Source organism: Eucyclogobius newberryi, unplaced genomic scaffold (genome assembly GCF_026437365.1).
Source record: "Eucyclogobius newberryi isolate DKJ021-1_F unplaced genomic scaffold, fEucNew1.0.hap1 SCAF_186, whole genome shotgun sequence".
Taxonomy (NCBI): domain Eukaryota; kingdom Metazoa; phylum Chordata; class Actinopteri; order Gobiiformes; family Gobiidae; genus Eucyclogobius; species Eucyclogobius newberryi.
The window spans coordinates 49,507-69,060 of NW_027315819.1; the positions used below are offsets into that span (position 1 = coordinate 49,507).

The window sequence follows — 19,554 nt, forward strand, 5'->3', positions numbered from 1 at the left end:
CTTCTTCACTGTATACTGCTCTATACTCTATTCTATACTTCACTTCTTCACTGTATACTGCTCTATACTCTATTCTATACTTCACTTGTCCACTGTATACTACTCTATACTCTATTCTATACTTCACTTCTCCACTGTATACTACTCTATACTCTATTCTATACTTCACTTCTCCACTGTATACTACTCTATACTCTATTCTATACTTCACTTCTCCACTGTATACTACTCTATACTCTATTCTATACTTCACTTCTTCACTGTATACTACTCTATACTCTATTCTATACTTCACTTCTTCACTGTATACTACTCTATACTCTATTCTATACTTCACTTCTTCATTGTATACCACTCTATACTCTATTCTATACTTCACTTCTCCACTGTATACTACTATATACTCTATTCTATGCTTCACTTCTTCATTGTATACCACTCTATACTCTATTCTATACTTCACTTCTCCACTGTATACTGCTCTATACTCTATTCTATACTTCACTTCTTCACTGTATACTGCTCTATACTCTATTCTATACTTCACTTCTTCACTGTATACTGCTCTATACTCTATTCTATACTTCACTTGTCCACTGTATACTACTCTATACTCTATTCTATACTTCACTTCTCCACTGTATACTACTCTATACTCTATTCTATACTTCACTTCTTAACTGTATACTGCTCTATACTCTATTCTATACTTCACTTGTCCACTGTATACTACTCTATACTCTATTCTATACTTCACTTGTCCACTGTATACTACTCTATACTCTATTCTATACTTCACTTCTCCACTGTATACTACTCTATACTCTATTCTATACTTCACTTCTTCACTGTATACTACTCTATACTCTATTCTATACTTCACTTCTCCACTGTATACTACTCTATACTCTATTCTATACGTCACTTCTTCACTGTATACTACTCTATACTCTATTCTATACTTCACTTCTCCACTGTATACTACTCTATACTGTATTCTATACTTCACTTCTCCACTGTATACTACTCTATACTCTATTCTATACTTCACTTCTCCACTGTATACTACTCTATACTCTATTCTATACTTCACTTCTCCACTGTACACTAATCTATACTCTATTCTATACTTCACTTCTCCACTGTACACTAATCTATACTCTATTCTATAATTCACGTGTCCACTGTATACTACTCTATACTCTATTCTATACTTCACTTCTCCACTGTATACTACTCTATACTCTATTCTATACTTCACTTGTCCACTGTATACTACTCTATACTCTATTCTATACTTCACTTCTCCACTGTATACTACTCTATACTCTATTCTATACTTCACTTCTTAACTGTATACTGCTCTATACTCTATTCTATACTTCACTTGTCCACTGTATACTACTCTATACTCTATTCTATACTTCACTTGTCCACTGTATACTACTCTATACTCTATTCTATACTTCACTTCTCCACTGTATACTACTCTATACTCTATTCTATACTTCACTTCTTCACTGTATACTACTCTATACTCTATTCTATACTTCACTTCTCCACTGTATACTACTCCATACTCTATTCTATACTTCACTTCTCCACTGTATACTACTCTATACTCTATTCTATACGTCACTTCTTCACTGTATACTACTCTATACTCTATTCTATACTTCACTTCTCCACTGTATACTACTCTATACTGTATTCTATACTTCACTTCTCCACTGTATACTACTCTATACTCTATTCTATACTTCACTTCTCCACTGTATACTACTCTATACTCTATTCTATACTTCACTTCTCCACTGTACACTAATCTATACTCTATTCTATAATTCACGTGTCCACTGTATACTACTCTATACTCTATTCTATACTTCACTTCTCCACTGTATACTACTCTATACTCTATTCTATATTTCTCTTCTCCACTGTATACTACTCTATACTCTATTCTATACTTCACTTCTTCACTGTATACTACTCTATACTCTATTCTATACTTCACTTCTTCACTGTATACTACTCTATACTCTATTCTATACTTCACTTCTCCACTGTATACTACTCTATACTCTATTCTATACTTCACTTCTCCACTGTACACTAATCTATACTCTATTCTATACTTCACGTGTCCACTGTATACTACTCTATACTCTATTCTATACTTCACTTCTCCACTGTATACTACTCTATACTCTATTCTATACTTCACTTCTCCACTGTAAACTAATCTATACTCTATTCTATACTTCACTTCTCCACTGTATACTACTCTATACTCTATTCTATACTTCACTTCTTCACTGTATACTGCTCTATACTCTATTCTATACTTCACTTCTTCACTGTATACTGCTCTATACTCTATTCTATACTTCACTTGTCCACTGTATACTACTCTATACTCTATTCTATACTTCACTTCTCCACTGTATACTACTCTATACTCTATTCTATACTTCACTTCTCCACTGTATACTACTCTATACTCTATTCTATACTTCACTTCTCCACTGTATACTACTCTATACTCTATTCTATACTTCACTTCTTCACTGTATACTACTCTATACTCTATTCTATACTTCACTTCTTCACTGTATACTACTCTATACTCTATTCTATACTTCACTTCTCCACTGTATACTACTCTATACTCTATTCTATACTTCACTTCTTCACTGTATACTGCTCTATACTCTATTCTATACTTCACTTCTCCACTGTATACTGCTCTATACTCTATTCTATACTTCACTTCTCCACTGTATACTACTCTATACTCTATTCTATACTTCACTTCTTCACTGTATACTACTCTATACTCTATTCTATACTTCACTTCTCCACTGTATACTACTCTATACTCTATTCTATACTTCACTTCTCCACTGTATACTACTCTATACTCTATTCTATACTTCACTTCTTCACTGTATACTACTCTATACTCTATTCTATACTTCACTTGTACACTCTATACAGTTTACCATTTGGGCTCCTCTCAGCTCAAACTGAACAGTAATAGAACTTCAGCTTTATGGTTATAAAAGATAACACATGACTCACTTCTTTGAAAGATTTAGCAATATTAAAATATGTGTGTTCATCTGTAGCTGCATGATTCAACTTCCTGTCAGAATGAGTTGGGTTTTTTTCAGATGCCAGGCTTAAGGAAATAAACCCAAACTCCAGAGGGGGAGAATAGCTGTGTCCAAGGCAGTTACTCTTCATTAGGGAAGGTAGGGTAACTTTATTTGTAGAGCACAATTTGGACACAAAGTAGTTTAAAGTACTCTATGGAAAAACAGGAAATAATGAATTTCAAACTCCCTGGGGCTGGGGGAGGAGAAGATAGATGAGAGGAGCTGGGGGAGGAGAGAAGAGGAGAGGAGAGATGAGAGGAGCTGGGGGAGGAGAGGAAAGGAGAGATGAGAGGAGCTGGGAGAGAAGAGAAGAGGAGAGGAGAGATTGGAGGAGCTGGGGGAGGAGAGGAGAGATGAGAGGAGCTGGGGGAGGAGAGGAAAGGAGAGGAGAGATTGGAGGAGCTGGGGGAGGAGAGGAGAGATGAGAGGAGCTGGGAGAGGAGAGATGGGAGGAGCTGGGAGAGGAGAGATGGGAGGAGCTGGGAGAGAAGAGGAGAGATGGGAGGAGCTGGGAGAGGAGAAAAGAGGAGAGGAGAGATGGGAGGAGCTGGGAGAGGATAAAAGAGGAAAGGAGAGATGGGAGGAGCTGGGAGAGGAGATGAGAGGAGAGATGAGAGGAGCTGGGAGAGGAGAAGAGAGATGAGAGGAGCAAGGGGAGGAGAAGAGAGATGAGAAGAGCTGGGGGAGAAGAGAAGAGGAGAGATGGGAGGAACTGGGAGAGAAGAGAAGAGGAGAGGAGAGATGGGAGGAGCTGGGAGAGGAGAAAAGAGGAGAGGAGAGATGGGAGGAGCTGGGAGAGGAGAGATGAGAGGAGCAGGGAGAGGAGAGATGAGGGGAGCTGGGGGAGGAGAGGAGAGATGAGAGGAGCTGGGGGAGGAGAGGAAAGGAGAGATGAGAGGAGCTGGGAGAGAAGAGAAGAGGAGAGGAGAGATTGGAGGAGCTGGGGGAGGAGAGGAGAGATGAGAGGAGCTGGGAGAGGAGAGATGGGAGGAGCTGGGAGAGGAGAGATGGGAGGAGCTGGGAGAGAAGAGGAGAGATGGGAGGAGCTGGGAGAGGAGAAAAGAGGAGAGGAGAGATGGGAGGAGCTGGGAGAGGATAAAAGAGGAAAGGAGAGATGGGAGGAGCTGGGAGAGGAGATGAGAGGAGAGATGAGAGGAGCTGGGAGAGGAGAAGAGAGATGAGAGGAGCAAGGGGAGGAGAAGAGAGATGAGAAGAGCTGGGGGAGAAGAGAAGAGGAGAGATGGGAGGAACTGGGAGAGAAGAGAAGAGGAGAGGAGAGATTGGAGGAGCTGGGGGAGGAGAGGAGAGATGAGAGGAGCTGGGAGAGGAGAGATGGGAGGAGCTGGGAGAGGAGAGATGGGAGGAGCTGGGAGAGAAGAGGAGAGATGGGAGGAGCTGGGAGAGGAGAAAAGAGGAGAGGAGAGATGGGAGGAGCTGGGAGAGGATAAAAGAGGAAAGGAGAGATGGGAGGAGCTGGGAGAGGAGATGAGAGGAGAGATGAGAGGAGCTGGGAGAGGAGAAGAGAGATGAGAGGAGCAAGGGGAGGAGAAGAGAGATGAGAAGAGCTGGGGGAGAAGAGAAGAGGAGAGATGGGAGGAACTGGGAGAGAAGAGAAGAGGAGAGGAGAGATGGGAGGAGCTGGGAGAGGAGAAAAGAGGAGAGGAGAGATGGGAGGAGCAGGGAGAGGAGAGATGAGGGGAGCTGGGGGAGGAGAGGAGAGATGAGAGGAGTTGCGGTAGGAGAGGGGTTCTTGTGGAACAAAAGATACTCCATGTTCTTCATCTGTCTGGAAGAACTGGTTCTCCTGTTGAGTGGGTCCACTGTCTCGTGTCCGTCTGAGGGAGTGGGATCTCTCCTTCACTGTGGATCTTCTCCAGGTTTCTACTTTTTCCCAAGAAGGTTTGGTATTTTTTCCTGGCGGAGGGTCTAAGGACAGAGGACCCTGGGACATTTGTCTAAGGACCCGAGATGCTGGGACATTACCAAGTCCATTTGAAAATTGTTTAATCCGTTTTTCACTGTCGCCCTCCGAGTCAACTACTATTGTGATCTTGGGCGATATAAAAATTGAAATTGAGATACTTTTTAATCATTTTAAAGCACTGGACAAGTCTGGGCCCCGGGGAGGAGTCTGGGCCCCGGGGAAGAGTCTGGGCCCCGGGGAAGAGTGTGGGCCCCGGGGAAGAGTCTGGGCCCCGGGGAAGAGTTTGGGCCCCGGCAAAGAGGAGGAAATTGATGATATATATATATTTTTTTACAATTTAGTTTATACTATAAACCATGTGATCTTATACATACTTTCAGTATTAATAAATATTTTTTTATGCATTGATTACGATCTGGTGAATTATTTATTTTGTGTCCTTAAACCCAGTCTAAAGTATGTTACAACTAGAGTTAAAGCAGCACACATTAAAGTGACTTTTGAGAGATGTGACTGGAGCAAATGAAAATCAGATGAACTGCAGCTGGTCCTCTATTTATTTTTTATTTTTCTGGTGAAACAGAAAGAAAGATAAAAACTTCCTCAGCTCCACAGTCCACGTCAGTGACATCACTGATCTCAGTGGCCTGTGATGAACACTGTAGATGAACAAGTCATTTAACAAACAAACAAACAAACAAACAAACAAACAAACACATTTTCAAATATCTTTATTAACTTATACAACTAATGGCAACTTATACTGTCTCAAACTGATGTCATTGGACTCAAATAAAGCTGAACATTAAACATCATCATCAACATCATATTTATTCCATGTGATTTGAGAGAATTTTGACAAATCTGAAACAAAGCAACATCTTGTTTCACAAATTCCTAATTCTAAATAAATCCATGTTAACAAAAGCTCAGTTTACTGAAGACAAGACGTGATACAAGTCATTATTACAGTAAAATAGAGGTTTTGTTGATACAAACTGCTAAGCCGTTGTGTTGCAGGTCGCTTCCTTTTCACATACAAACCTATACCTTAGGCCACAATAAAGATCTGCCCAACATTTCTCTACTGTTTTTCCCTTTACAGGAAGAATCAAGACGCAATCTTCACCTTCAGGATATTTATCATTAGATCCATTCCAGTCATCTCGTTCTTTAGTCCAAAACGTTAAACTAAAGAGGAGGAATTAAAAAAAAAAACATTAATTGACTTAATTCTCACGACTAGAGATGGACCAGTGTGTGTTTTATAATGGCCAATGTCGATACCAATTGTTCAGAGAAACTGATGCTCTGGGCCAATATAGAGCCAAATTTAGATAAATGTTTACAAATTTAAATGTACAGTACTAAAAACTCTAATCACAGGTCAGCAGTGCAGTTCATCTCACTAAAGAGTTAAGATAAACCTTTATATGTGTTCTATACCCTAAAGAGTGTAAATGCCGTTCATCTGTCCATCTCTATTCTCTATATCTATTCTCTATATCTCTATTCTCGTTTCTTGATTGACCAAGACAATAGTGATGAGCCATTTCTCACTTTTGGTTGAGTGAAGAGCCGTCCGTCCATGTCCAGTCACCTTCTGCTTTAGAGTCTGTCAGTCCAATCCAGAACCACTCATCCTCCACCGACAGTGTCTGGAACAGGAACGCCTGAAGACGCAGTTTACACTCAATTTAAGTAAGTAAAAAAAGCTGAAAGATGATCTCAAACATTCAGATGCACCTGCTCCTCTCTGCTGTCGATCTTCACCAGATCTCCGCCCATGTCCCGACATGTCGCTCGGCCGGTGCTCCAGGATACATGAGTTCTAGTTGTGGAGAGATAATAGCACCTGAATCCCTCTTGGATCCAGTTCACGCCACAGAGTTTTGTGCGGTTTAGACAGGTTTGGACAACTGTGGAGAACAGTGAGACATTTACACACGGCAACAGCAAAACTCACAGTCAAGCGATGCCAAAAAGAGGACCAGGAACCTTTGACATGTTTAACTTGTTAATTTTTCAGACTAGGACTAACTTTATTGCTTTATTTTGCACCAGATCACCTTCTTCTTCTGGTAATGTTTTTACCTGGTGCAGTTGTAGTTTTTTCCATCGGTCCGGACTCATCTTCACACGAGCGTCTAACACTGACTCCAACGAGAGCAGGCAAAGCAGCCAAAAGCAGCACGCTGAGCACCACCAGAGCCACTCTCTCCACTGTGACCTTTGACCTCTTCTGTGGAACACGAAGATCCTTCAGACCTGAGGAAAAGGGAAACATACAGTCGGCACGGGTTTCATGCTTCTTGGAGACATCACATCGACTCACATGCAGCAGAGACTGGTTTTAACCTACACTTTAACCTATTTATTGACTTTAAATCATGTTATCAATGTAATTATAAAAGGAATTTTATAGTTTTTGGAGGAAAGATTAAAAATGTTAAACCGTATCATCATTTTTTTGGGATTGGGTCCGTAAAGCTGTTTTTTGTGTTAATGACATTCAACTTTTTGTTTGAAACTTTTCTTCACAAAACTATGATCAGTATTTACCACAGATACAAAGCAAAGTAACAAATAACAAAGCATCAGGACCTGTCATACTAATACAATCATAATAAAAATGTAATATTGCCCATAATTTGAGAGGTTTCAAAATCTAATAACGTTCAATTTACTGCCTCAAACCAAAACTAACTCAAACTCAACCAAAAACATTAACTATATAGTTTATGGAAAGTGTTTGCTCACCTTCGTTTTGCTCAGTACTTAGCGCAGCAACATTAGCGTAGACATTTTCTTCTGCCATCTCTGCCGTCTCTGTCTGACTTCTGTCTTATCATCCGGTGATGAATGTGTAAACTAAAAGGGGCGGGTGTTGCGGACAAGCAAAAAATAAAACAAAATCAGCTTTGGTGGCAGTATTATTCAAAGGAGGAAGTAGGTATTTAGACCGACAGAAAGACTGACATTGTCCCCAGGGGAAAATAGTTTCAGACATTACAGACAAGAAAACCTTCATGCTGCTTATGTTTGTGATTATAAATTGTTTAAAGCAGAAATGGCAGAGGGGACAACGTTTTTACTGACGCGTGCCAGCTTCCACCTCAAAGTCCTGTGAGGCCTGAGGGCAGCAGAGAAGTGAGAGAGCAGAGCTGTGCAGAGCTGTGCAGAGCTGTGCAGGGCTGTGCAGAGCTGTGCAGAGCTGTGCAAAGCTGTGCAGAGCCGTGCAGAGCCGTGCAGAGCCGTGCAGAGCTGTGCAGGGCTGTGCAGAGCTGTGCAGAGCTGTGCAGAGCTGTGCAGAGCTGTGCAGAGCCGTGCAGAGCCGTGCAGAGCTGTGCAGCTGCAACAGATAAACTCCAAACTCAAGACAACATAAAACATAAAACAAACGGAGCGGTGCTGCAGACGTCTAGTTGGGCCGGGAAAAGCAAAAGAGGTGTTGGGAAAGTTCACTTTCTACATGAACTAGTTCAGTTCATAGTTCATAATTCAAAATTTTGAACTAAGTTCACAGCTCCAAAAAATGAACTAGTTCAGTTCTCTTTTTCAATATTATGCAATCATTTTTCTAAATTATTTCCACAGCCCAAATACAACCACAGGCAGCGATTATTGTATTAGTTTAATGCTGAAACTATGTGTCAGATTTCATCTTCATATTCAATTTTGAATCCTTACCCAGGATTTACATTCACATTGAAGGGACAGACTTCCCCCATGTGTTGCTCTCCATTAGGTCCACACTAGCAGCAGTTGCAGCTTTCAACCCCACAGTATATTCTCAAAAACATGAGGGAAAACTTGCTGGGAAAAGTTTGCACAGAAAGATTGTTCCCATCATCACCGACCTTATCATAAAACTCACGTAACTGGTCGCAGCAGGGCGAATCGTTACTGCTCTGGTGACTACACGTTGCGGTCGTTGAGATCTGCCCTGAGTACCTAAAGTCTCTGGATGTAGGACTGTCTTGGCTGACACGTCTCTGCAACATCGCGTGGCGGTCGGGGACAGTGCCTCTGGACTGGCAGACAGGGGTGGTGGTCCCTCTGTTCAAGAAGGGTGTGTTCCAACTACAGAGGGATCACACTCCTCAGCCTCCCCGGTAAGGTCTATTCCAGGTACCGGAGAGGAGAATATGACCGATAGTCAAATCTCAGATTCAGGAGGAGCAGAGTGGTTTTCCTCCTGGTCGTGGAACACTGGACCAGCTCTATACTCTTCATCGGGTGCTCGAGGGTTCTTGGCAGTTTGCCCAACCAGTCCACATGTGTTTTGTGGATCTGGAGAAGGCTTTCGACCTTTGAGGGGTTCTCCGGGAGTACGGGGTCCGGGGCCCTTTGCTCAGGGCTGTCCGGTCCCTGTATGACCGGAGCAGGAGCTGTGTTCGCATTGTCGGCAGTAAGTCAGACCTGTTCCCAGTGCATGTTGGACTCCGCCAGGGCTGCCCTTTGTCACCGGTTCTGTTCATAATTTTTATGGACAGAATTTCTAGGCGCAGTCAGGGGTCAGAGGGTGTCTGGTTTGGGGACCACAGGATCTATGATGTTGTCCTGATGGCTCCATCAAACCCGGACCTGCAACATGCACTGGGACGGTTTGCAGCCGAGTGTGAAGCAGCTGGGATGAGAATCAGCACCTCCAAATCCGAGTCATGGTTCTCAATCAGAAAAAGGTGTCCTGCCCTCTTCAGGTGGGTGGGGAGTCCTTGCCCCAAGTGCAGGAGTTCAAGTATCTTGGGGTCTTGTTCACCAGTGAGGGAAGGATGGAACGTGAGATCGACAGTTGGATCGGTGCAGCGTCTGCAGTGATGCGGTCGCTGCCTCGGACTGTTGTGGTGAAGAAGGAGCTGAGTCGATTCACCGGTCAATTTCCCCTAACCCTACCTGTTCCTGCCCTCACCTATGGTCATGAGCTTTGGGTAATGACCGAAAGAACAAGATCGCGGATACAAGCGGTCGAAATGAGTTTTCTCCACATGAGTGAGCGCCCAGCCACCCTGGCTGGGCGCTCACTTAGAGATAGGGGGAGGAGCTCAGTCACATGGGAGGAGCTCCGAGTAGAGCCACTGCTCCACCATGTCGAGAGGAGCCAGCTGAGGTGGCTCGCGCATCTGTTCCGGTGTTCTGTTCCGTGTTTCGGGCATGTCCCACCGGGAAGAGGCTCCGGGGAAGACCCAAGACACGCTGGAGGGACTATGTCTCTCTGTGGCCTGGGAACGCCTCGGGATCCCCCAGGGGGAGTTGGAGGAAGTGTCTGGGGAGGAGGAAGTCTGGGAGTCCCTGCTCAGACTGCTGCCCCCGCGACCCGGCCCCAGATAAGCGGTAGAAGATGGATGGAAGTATTGAAGTATTTCAGACATATTTTTGAGAACTATTAAAATGACAAAAGTATGTGTAAAAGTAGTGATCTGGATTTTTAAACATGTACTGATTAGACAGAACAGTTGAACAGAATCAACTGAATCGAGGTCAAAAATGTTCTGGCAGTTTTTGGTATATTTTCTTTGCTCAAAGTTGAGGATGTTAAGTCTTACTTTGTAGTCCAGGTTTAAAACATTTTTGAAAGTACAGATACTTTCTCAAACTTAATCAAGTCAAAATAAAATAAAGTGAACCTTAATAAATTAAAATAAAGATACCTACAAACTTCAGTCAACAGCGTAGTTACAACATACACATAATAAGCTCTTGTTCTAGTCTATTCACCTTGCATTTTGGCCACTTTGAGTCTTGGCGCGAATACATACGTAAATAAGTAAATCTATAAAAATAAATTAATAGGTATATTTTTCTTTCTATATATGAATGACATCAATAAATTGAGTTTATATTGTGTCATCAAAGTCAATAAAGGGAAAAGTCATGATTTTGACAGATCAAAGGGCAAAGTAAGTTCTTTGTATTGAGCTCAGACTGTTGCATCTCTGCTGCCATCTAGAGTTCAGATTCCACAAGTCATCTAAAGCTACAAAAAAACATAAACATTGAGCAAAATTAGTCACAACAATGTATTTAACGCAATATTCCTGAAGCAGTACTGACAAAGTCACTATGGAGCACACAAACAATATGTATCTCTAGAATTAGGGTAAACAGAGGAAAGATAATGAAACTGTGGCAAACCTCTCTCTAGTTCTCAGCTGAGATTCAACGACTGGATGACAAAAGGTACAACAAGTTTTTACAAAGAAAAAAGATTTGATATGTTTATTATGGAATCTTTTGGCTTGAAAAAACAGGTCTTTTATTCGCTCTTAAAAATGACATCGAGACAAAGACCGATTTGGCTGTGTCAATTCATTCATCATGCTTCATACGTAACGACTGCGCTGACTGTGCAGAAGCCTGGTGTTCTCCTTTAAACATGAAATAAAAACATTACACAATCAATGCTCCGTCAAAAACTATACAATGTGCTTTCACCAACGTACAGGCCCATTATTATTGGCAAACGCAAGAACGAAAATGCAGCACGGACACAGCAATTTATAGATTTAATTTATAGATTCACAGGGCAGTTTGTGCTTTGAAGGTTCAAACATTATTATTGCACAGGTGGTTTATAGTTTGAGCCCCCCTGTAAAATAAAACCCTGGCTACGCCCCTGAGTATGTACAGTACTTTTATTGTACTTTCCTTTCGCCACTGCAAATATAAGAGAACGTTAATGGACAAAAGTGTTATAGGTTGTTATGGATACACGAAAAAAGACTCTTTACAAGGCAGAAAACAACAGAAACACATATTTCTGTCAGGGTTTAGTTCCTATTGACAGGCCGGAGATCTTCGTGGTTCTCCCTCGCACAGGAACCTGCTTGTCATACTGCAGGGAACGTCGAACCAGCACAGGAACTCAGAGGCCCCTGCTCTCGCTCCCATCCGCCCACAGTCCTCTCCCGCCGGGTACTCGGTCCAGTTGTCCGGTTCATTCGCGGTTCCTAGCACGAACCAAAACGCCAAACTAAAGCAGAAAATTAGAAGAATTTAACACAAATCACAGCGTTCTGGCTCTAAAGATCGTTAGAGTACGAGCTCATGCAGTCTGTGAGGAGAGACGTAATTGTCTTGTGTAAAAGGTATAAAAAAACAACATCAACATGGATTGAACGTGTCCAGTCGCGTCATCGCACCAGGGTCCACTTCTGCTCTGGTGCGGTTTAAATGTGTGTGTGAACATGCAAACAATCAAACAAACAAACAAACTACAGCTCTGCGCAGTCGGGGAAACTACTGTCATTTTCCAGTCATTTGAAAAACAACAACAAAAAAGCTCCGTGGACAGAAATTAAAACGAAAAGCAAAGAAACACAGTCGTGATGGTCATAATTCTGCCACAGTAAAAGTGTTTGGTTTTGTCACATGTACCGTATTTTCCAGAGTATAAGTAGCACCAGGAAAAAAATGCATAATAGAAAAGGAAAAAAACATAAGTTGCACTGGAGTATGAAATGCGGTTGCAAGTGTGAAAAATAACGAATAATATCACATATAAGTCACTATAAGTATAAGTATATAGGTATAAATATAAGTCCAAAACTATGAAAAAAGGTGCCACTTATAGTACGGAAAATACAGCAGTTGTTACACACTGATACATTGCAAAGTAGTGTTTATGTATAATGCGTATTGTAAATCTGACCTTTTGTTCAGCTGAGAGCCGTCCATCCACATCCACTCTCCTTCTGTCTCGGAGTCTGTCAGTCCGACCCAGAACATTTCCTCGGAACTTTTCCTTCCTTTCAACGCCTTCATTTTCTCAAACAGAAATTTCTAAAAAAATAAAATATGAGGCTTGTTTTATTTGATTGCTTTTTACTTAACTACTGATAATGTGTGTGTAATCCTGTATCAGCCAGACTCCACCCACAGCTCTGTGTTACCGTATTTTCTGGACTATAAGTCGCACCTTTGTTCATAGTTTTGGCCGGGGTGCGACTTATACTTATATTTCTACTTATATACTTATACTTATATACTTATACTCCGGAGTGACTTATATGTGATATTATTTGTTATTTTCACACTTGCAACTGCATTTCATACTCCAGTGCGACTTATATATGTTTTTTTCTTCTCTATTATACATTTTTTGGCTGGTGCGACTTATACTCCGGTGCGACTTATAGTCTGGAAAATACGGTACTTGTTACAAACACAAAATCTTCAAAAATGTGGGAAAAACTAAACATGCGAGTGAAAAAGCCACAAAGAATGAGTCATTTCAGATAAATATTATCTTTTACAATTAACAAAAAATGTCTTCTACAAGGAATATTACAGTTACGACTTGGTTTTATTCATCATTTATTCATTTTAATAGAATAATATCAGTGAATTTAGCCTGAAATGAGAAAAAATATATCAGACGCTGGCAGAAAATTCAAACAATCGATACTCCACGTAAATCTAAACTATAAGTATTTAGAGCTGAGACATTCTGACAGGTCTAAACATCGTACTTTACTTCAAAATACTAATACTCAAGTAGAAGTACAGGGTAAGGGCTTGTACCTGCTCCTCTCTGGTCTCCACCTTCACCAGGTCACCTACCATCTCCTGACACATCGTCCGGCTGAGGCTCCAGGACGTCTGAGATTTGGAAAAATGATAACACTTTTCCCCGCTGAGATGCCAGTCCTCGTCACAGCCGAGTGTGAGTCGCGTGGCCGCCGGGTTTAAAACTGTCACTGAAATGGAAACGAAAGCGTGTTCAGAAGCGAGGCCACAGCGCAGGGAGGAAGTGCTGAATTACTCGGGCCGGCGGAAATCGGTTGTGGTGCTTTGTTCTTTTCGGCGATGGACCCTGAAGGGGAAATGAAACAAAAACACGTTCTTTAGAGGCAAAATGGTCTTCAAAAATGTTTTTCCAACTCTATATGTGAGTCTACAAAAGGTGTTTAAATGTGCTGTATAAATGCTCGTGTATTATTCACTTTGAAATGGGAATAGTCAGATATACTGTGTTTCAGTTTATGCACAACAACTGCTTTAATCCTCTTATATTTATAAAAACAAGATATAGGCAGCAATATAGATCTATTTACTCCTCTGTTCTGACTGCAGAAGAAAAAAACACTTCAATTTTAGTTTATGGTGGTTTTAGTTTTTCTTGTCTCATGGAAAATCATCTTGATTATATTTATTTTTCTACTTTTTTCCAGATTTTTTTTTTAAATACAAACAGTTCAAAACAAAACAAAAAACATACTATTTACATAAAACATCCGTAGGTAGTTCTATTTACAACTCTGGCATATTTTTCCCAATTATATTATATATATTATATATATAATAAATATATATTATATTAGTCTTTTGAATTTGTCAAGTTTTTTTTTAAAAAAGAATTTCCATAATAATTTTGGTTCAGTTCTTATTTGTCGGTAAAATTAGTGTCATCATAAATACTTGTAACTTGTAAAATGCATCAAGAGGATTTTCTTCTTAAATCAAAAATATCAGAGTCAGAAAATCCATAGAAAATCAACATTAATTTCTAAAAATAAAAAAAAAATCTAAACCAATCAAACTCCTCAAGACAAGATTATGAAGTATTTTACTGCCATATTTGTTTGCACAATGGTGTCAACAAAAACAACATGACAAACAAATGACTCACAGAAGAGTGCGACTCCGTCAAAGACATAAGCGACGATCAGAACCAGAGCCAGAACCACAGCCACTCTCAGAACTGTCACCTTCAGCCTCCTCCCAGAATGCACTCCTGCACAAACCACATTTAGACATTCAACTATGACTCATTTTATAAACGTTTTTCCAGTCTTTATTCGGTTGGACAGAACGCCTTAATATGAGTGTGAAGAGCGCTGTGGACATTCAGGAAGTACTATTCAACCCCTGATTGTGATGAATGTCTTTTTCAGCTTTGCCCTGGTTTAGTGCTGGTTTACTCCTGGTTTAGTGCTGGTTTAGTCCTGGTTTAGTGCTGGTTTAGTCCTGGTTTACTCCTGGTTTAGTGCTGGTTTACTCCTGGTTTAGTGCTGGTTTAGTCCTGGTTTACTCCTGGTTTAGTGCTGGTTTAGTCCTGGTTTACTCCTGGTTTAGTCCTGGTTTAGTGCTGGTTTACTCCTGGTTAAGTCCTGGTTTAGTGCTGATTTAGTGCTGGTTTAGTGCTGGTTTAGTCCTGGTTTAGTGCTGGTTTACTCCTGGTTAAGTCCTGGTTTAGTGCTGGTTTAGTCCTGGTTTAGTGCTGGTTTAGTCCTGGTTTAGTCCTGGTTTACTCCTGGTTTAGTCCTGGTTTAGTCCTGGTTAAGTCCCTGTTTAGTGCTGGTTTAGTCCTGGTTTAGTGCTGGTTTAGTCTTGGTTTAGTGCTGGTTTAGTCCTGGTTTAAGACATGTTTGGTTCTGGTTTAGTGCTGGTTTAGTCCATGTTTAGTCCTGGTTTAAGACATGTTTGGTTCTGGTTTAGTGCTGGTTTAGTCCATGTTTAGTCCTGGTTTAAGACATGTTTGGTTCTGGTTTAGTGCTGGTTTAGTGCTGGTTTAGTCTTGGTTTAGTCCTGGTTTAAGACATGTTTGGTTCTGGTTTAGTGCTGGTTTAGTGCTGGTTTAGTCCTGGTTTAGTGCTGGTTTAGTCTTGGTTTAGTCCTGGTTAAAACATGTTTGGTTCTGGTTTAGTCCTGGTTTAGTGCTGGTTTAGTCCTGGTTTAGTGCTGGTTTAATCTTGGTTTAGTGCTGGTTTGGTCCTGGTTCAAGACATGTTTGGTTCTGGTTTAGTGCTGGTTTAGTCCATGTTTAGTCCTGGTTTAAGACATGTTTGGTTCTGGTTTAGTGCTGGTTTAGTCCTGGTTTAGTGCTGGTTTAGTCTTGGTTTAGTCCTGGTTTAAGACATGTTTGGTTCTGGTTTAGTGTTGGTTTAGTGCTGGTTTAGTCCTGGTTTAGTGCTGGTTTAGTCTTGGTTTAGTCCTGGTTAAAACATGTTTGGTTCTGGTTTAGTCCTGGTTTAGTGCTGGTTTAGTCCTGGTTTAGTGCTGGTTTAGTCTTGGTTTAGTGCTGGTTTAGTGCTGGTTTAGTCTTGGTTTAGTCCTGGTTAAACATGTTTGGTTCTGGTTTAGTCCTGGTTTAGTGCTGGTTTAGTCCTGGTTTAGTGCTGGTTTAGTCTTGGTTTAGTGCTGGTTTAGTCCTGGTTTACTCCTGGTTTAGTCCTGGTTTAGTGCTGGTTTACTCCTGGTTAAGTCCTGGTTTAGTGCTGGTTTACTCCTGGTTTAGTGCTAGTTTACTCCTGGTTAAGTCCTGGTTTAGTGCTGATTTAGTGCTGGTTTAGTGCTGGTTTAGTGCTGGTTTACTCCTGGTTAAGTCCTGGTTTAGTGCTGGTTTAGTCCTGGTTTAGTGCTGGTTTAGTCCTGGTTTAGTCCTGGTTTACTCCTGGTTTAGTCCTGGTTAAGTCCCTGTTTAGTGCTGGTTTAGTCCTGATTTAGTGCTGGTTTAGTCCTGGTTTAGTGCTGGTTTAGTCTTGGTTTAGTGCTGGTTTAGTCCTGGTTTAAGTCATGTTTGGTTCTGGTTTAATGCTGGTTTAGTCCATGTTTAGTCCTGGTTTAAGACATGTTTGGTTCTGGTTTAATGCTGGTTTAGTGCTGGTTTAGTCCTGGTTTAGTGCTGGTTTAGTCTTGGTTTAGTCCTGGTTTAAGACATGTTTGGTTCTGGTTTAGTGCTGGTTTAGTGCTGGTTTAGTCCTGGTTTAGTGCTGGTTTAGTCTTGGTTTAGTCCTGGTTTAAGACATGTTTGGTTCTGGTTCAAGACATGTTTGGTTCTGGTTTAATGCTGGTTTAGTGCTGGTTTAGTCCTGGTTTAGTGCTGGTTTAGTCTTGGTTTAGTCCTGGTTAAAACATGTTTGGTTCTGGTTTAGTCCTGGTTTAGTGCTGGTTTAGTCCTGGTTTAGTGCTGGTTTAGTCTTGGTTTAGTGCTGGTTTAGTCCTGGTTTAGTGCTGGTTTAGTCTTGGTTTAGTGCTGGTTTAGTCCTGGTTTAAGACATGTTTGGTTCTGGTTTAGTGCTGGTTTAGTGCTGGTTTAGTCCTGGTTTAGTGCTGGTTTAGTCTTGGTTTAGTCCTGGTTTAAGACATGTTTGGTTCTGGTTTAGTCCTGGTTTAGTGCTGGTTTAGTCTTGGTTTAGTCCTGGTTAAAACATGTTTGGTTCTGGTTTAGTCCTGGTTTAGTGCTGGTTTAGTCCTGGTTTAGTGCTGGTTTAGTCTTGGTTTAGTGCTGGTTTAGTCTTGGTTTAGTCCTGGTTAAAACATGTTTGGTTCTGGTTTAGTCCTGGTTTAGTGCTGGTTTAGTCCTGGTTTAGTGCTGGTTTAGTCTTGGTTTAGTGCTAGTTTAGTCCTGGTTTAAGACATGTTTGGTTCTGGTTTAAGACATGTTTGGTTCTGGTTTAGTGCTGGTTTAGTGCTGGTTTAGTCCTGGTTTAGTGCTGGTTTAGTCCTGGTTTAGTGCTGGTTTAGTCCTGGTTTAGTGCTGGTTTAGTCTTGGTTTAGGGGTCCAAATATGTTCTAAGGTGTGAAAGGTTAGAACATTTCTGCATCTTGGCACGGACTTCCTGTTCTGATTTCATGCTTCGTGAGCTGTTCTAACTTCTACTTAACAAAGTGTTTTTTTCCCATTCTTTTTCACAATCCTCTGTGACCAGAACAGAATCCATAAATGTCCAGTAATGCATTATTTCCCAACAACACTGGAGAAGTCCCTTTATGTAGTGCTATGAGAAGACAATATCGTCTACACTGAAGACATTACAGAAATAGTACAAAGTTGAAACGTTGAAATGAATATTTTTGAAAGGTCTATTTGAGAATAAAATCACATGGAACCAATACTTAATTCTTCAACATTAAAAAAAAAATCATAGTTATGGCATCTATTTTCCTGTATCGAAATCCAGTTTGTAATCTTTGTGTAACACTAAAGTCTCTCACCTTCGTGTCGGCTCGTGCTTGTCTCATCTTCTGTCTTCATTTTTACAATCATATTTACACCTTTACTTTTCTTTCTCTTGTATTTGGAGAAAGTAGAAGTAGCAAAGACGGCTGCACTTCCTCTTGTGCAATGGAAAATAGAAGAGAAGAAAAATGCACCTTTGGTTTTGCCTTTGGCCTCATGTACTCGACAACAGGAAACTAAATGAAATGTTGGGCCCTGTTTTGTTTTTTTATGTTAAAATCAGAACGTTTCTGTTTCTCGCAGAGGGTTTAAAAAAACAGTTTTAATTCCTCTGATCTGAGTGTAACTGGAGTCTGCTCCTGAAGGTGATTGGACAGTTGCCTCATTGTACCAGTTGAACTTAAAAAGGGGTTCAATTATTTGACTTCATTTATACCGTATTTTCAAGACTATAAGTCGTACCTTTTTTCATAGTTTTGGCCGGGGTGCAACTTATACTTATATTTATACTTATATAATTATACTTTTACTCCGGAGCAACTTATATGTGATATTATTTGCTATTATTTGCCCCCTATTTTCACACTTGCAACTGCATTTCATACTCCAATGCGACTTACATGTTTTTTTTCTTCTCTATTATGCATTTTTTGGCTGGTGCGACTTATATTCCGATGCGACTTATAGTCCGGAAAATACGGTACTGTCCTTTGCACTTATTATTCTACTCAAATTAATCATGGCCTTTCATCAACTTGGAAATAAGGTGCAGACTTTATTTTAATGGAGATACACTGCATTCAACATTTAGATTATTGTTGTATTGAAGGATCTATTTTGTCTATTTTTATCTATTTTTATGTATTTATTTTGCATTATGGGTTGTCTTACAAAAAAAACGCCAATACCCGAATATTTTCTCAGCAACAATCGCTAAACAATCCAACTGAATTATAATAGACTTATTTATTTTTTACAATTAGAAAGCAAAAGTGAGTTAACATGATGTAAAGTTACAAAAGCCACGATAAGAGTCACAGCCTCCTCCCAGAATGCACTCCTGCACAAGCACTTTTTTTTCTCCTTCTAATTTCCATCATTTAATTTGTTTTAGATTTATTTGCAGATGCTTTTCATTTTGAACAACTTCATCATTTTAAACTCTGCTGTAGATTAGAATATTATGTTCAATGAATAATAATTACCAAAGCATTTACAGCATTAGCGATATGATTCAAATATAATACACAAACACTGTTAAAACACTGTTATTTTTGTGAACAGAATCGGTTTAAAGACATCACCATTGCGTTTCTCGGTGACTCAGATAATGGAACTGGACAGTGACGGAGAGACAAGTCTTTCTCCTTTTATGCACATGTCTAAGACCACAAACTTCCTACTTACAGTGAAGCGAGTGAAATGAATCATTATTGAGAGACGGGTGAAGATACTGTCGTGTCGTAATGTATTGGCTTCTTCTCAGTATTCGCTGTAAAACAGTCAAATAGTCGTACGTTGTTTTTCTGACATTTGACTCACACAACGTTCTGAACACAAACTCA

At 40.5% G+C, this 19,554-nt stretch overlaps 2 protein-coding genes and 1 long non-coding RNA gene across 3 annotated transcripts in view; all 3 read right to left on the reverse strand.

Annotated features, from left to right (window-relative positions):
• Positions 1–19,554, reverse strand: part of LOC140365152 (uncharacterized) — a 48,576-nt gene that overhangs the window by 16,864 nt on the left and 12,158 nt on the right. The window lies entirely within an intron of this gene.
• Positions 5,901–7,903, reverse strand: LOC140365142 (type-2 ice-structuring protein-like). Its single transcript, XM_072451396.1, has 5 exons — positions 7,846–7,903; positions 7,180–7,353; positions 6,832–7,004; positions 6,646–6,758; positions 5,901–6,276 (listed from the first exon to the last, which is right to left on the reverse strand). The coding sequence occupies exons 1-5, from the start codon at positions 7,901–7,903 to the stop codon at positions 6,087–6,089; spliced, it is 708 nt and encodes a 235-aa protein (XP_072307497.1). The 3' UTR covers positions 5,901–6,086.
• LOC140365147 (echinoidin-like) lies at positions 11,681–18,064 on the reverse strand. The gene is made up of 6 exons (XM_072451401.1): positions 18,025–18,064; positions 14,717–14,821; positions 13,850–13,900; positions 13,609–13,784; positions 12,737–12,867; positions 11,681–12,058 (listed from the first exon to the last, which is right to left on the reverse strand). Exons 1-6 carry the CDS (start codon positions 18,062–18,064, stop codon positions 11,863–11,865), a joined length of 699 nt encoding a protein of 232 aa, XP_072307502.1. The 3' UTR covers positions 11,681–11,862.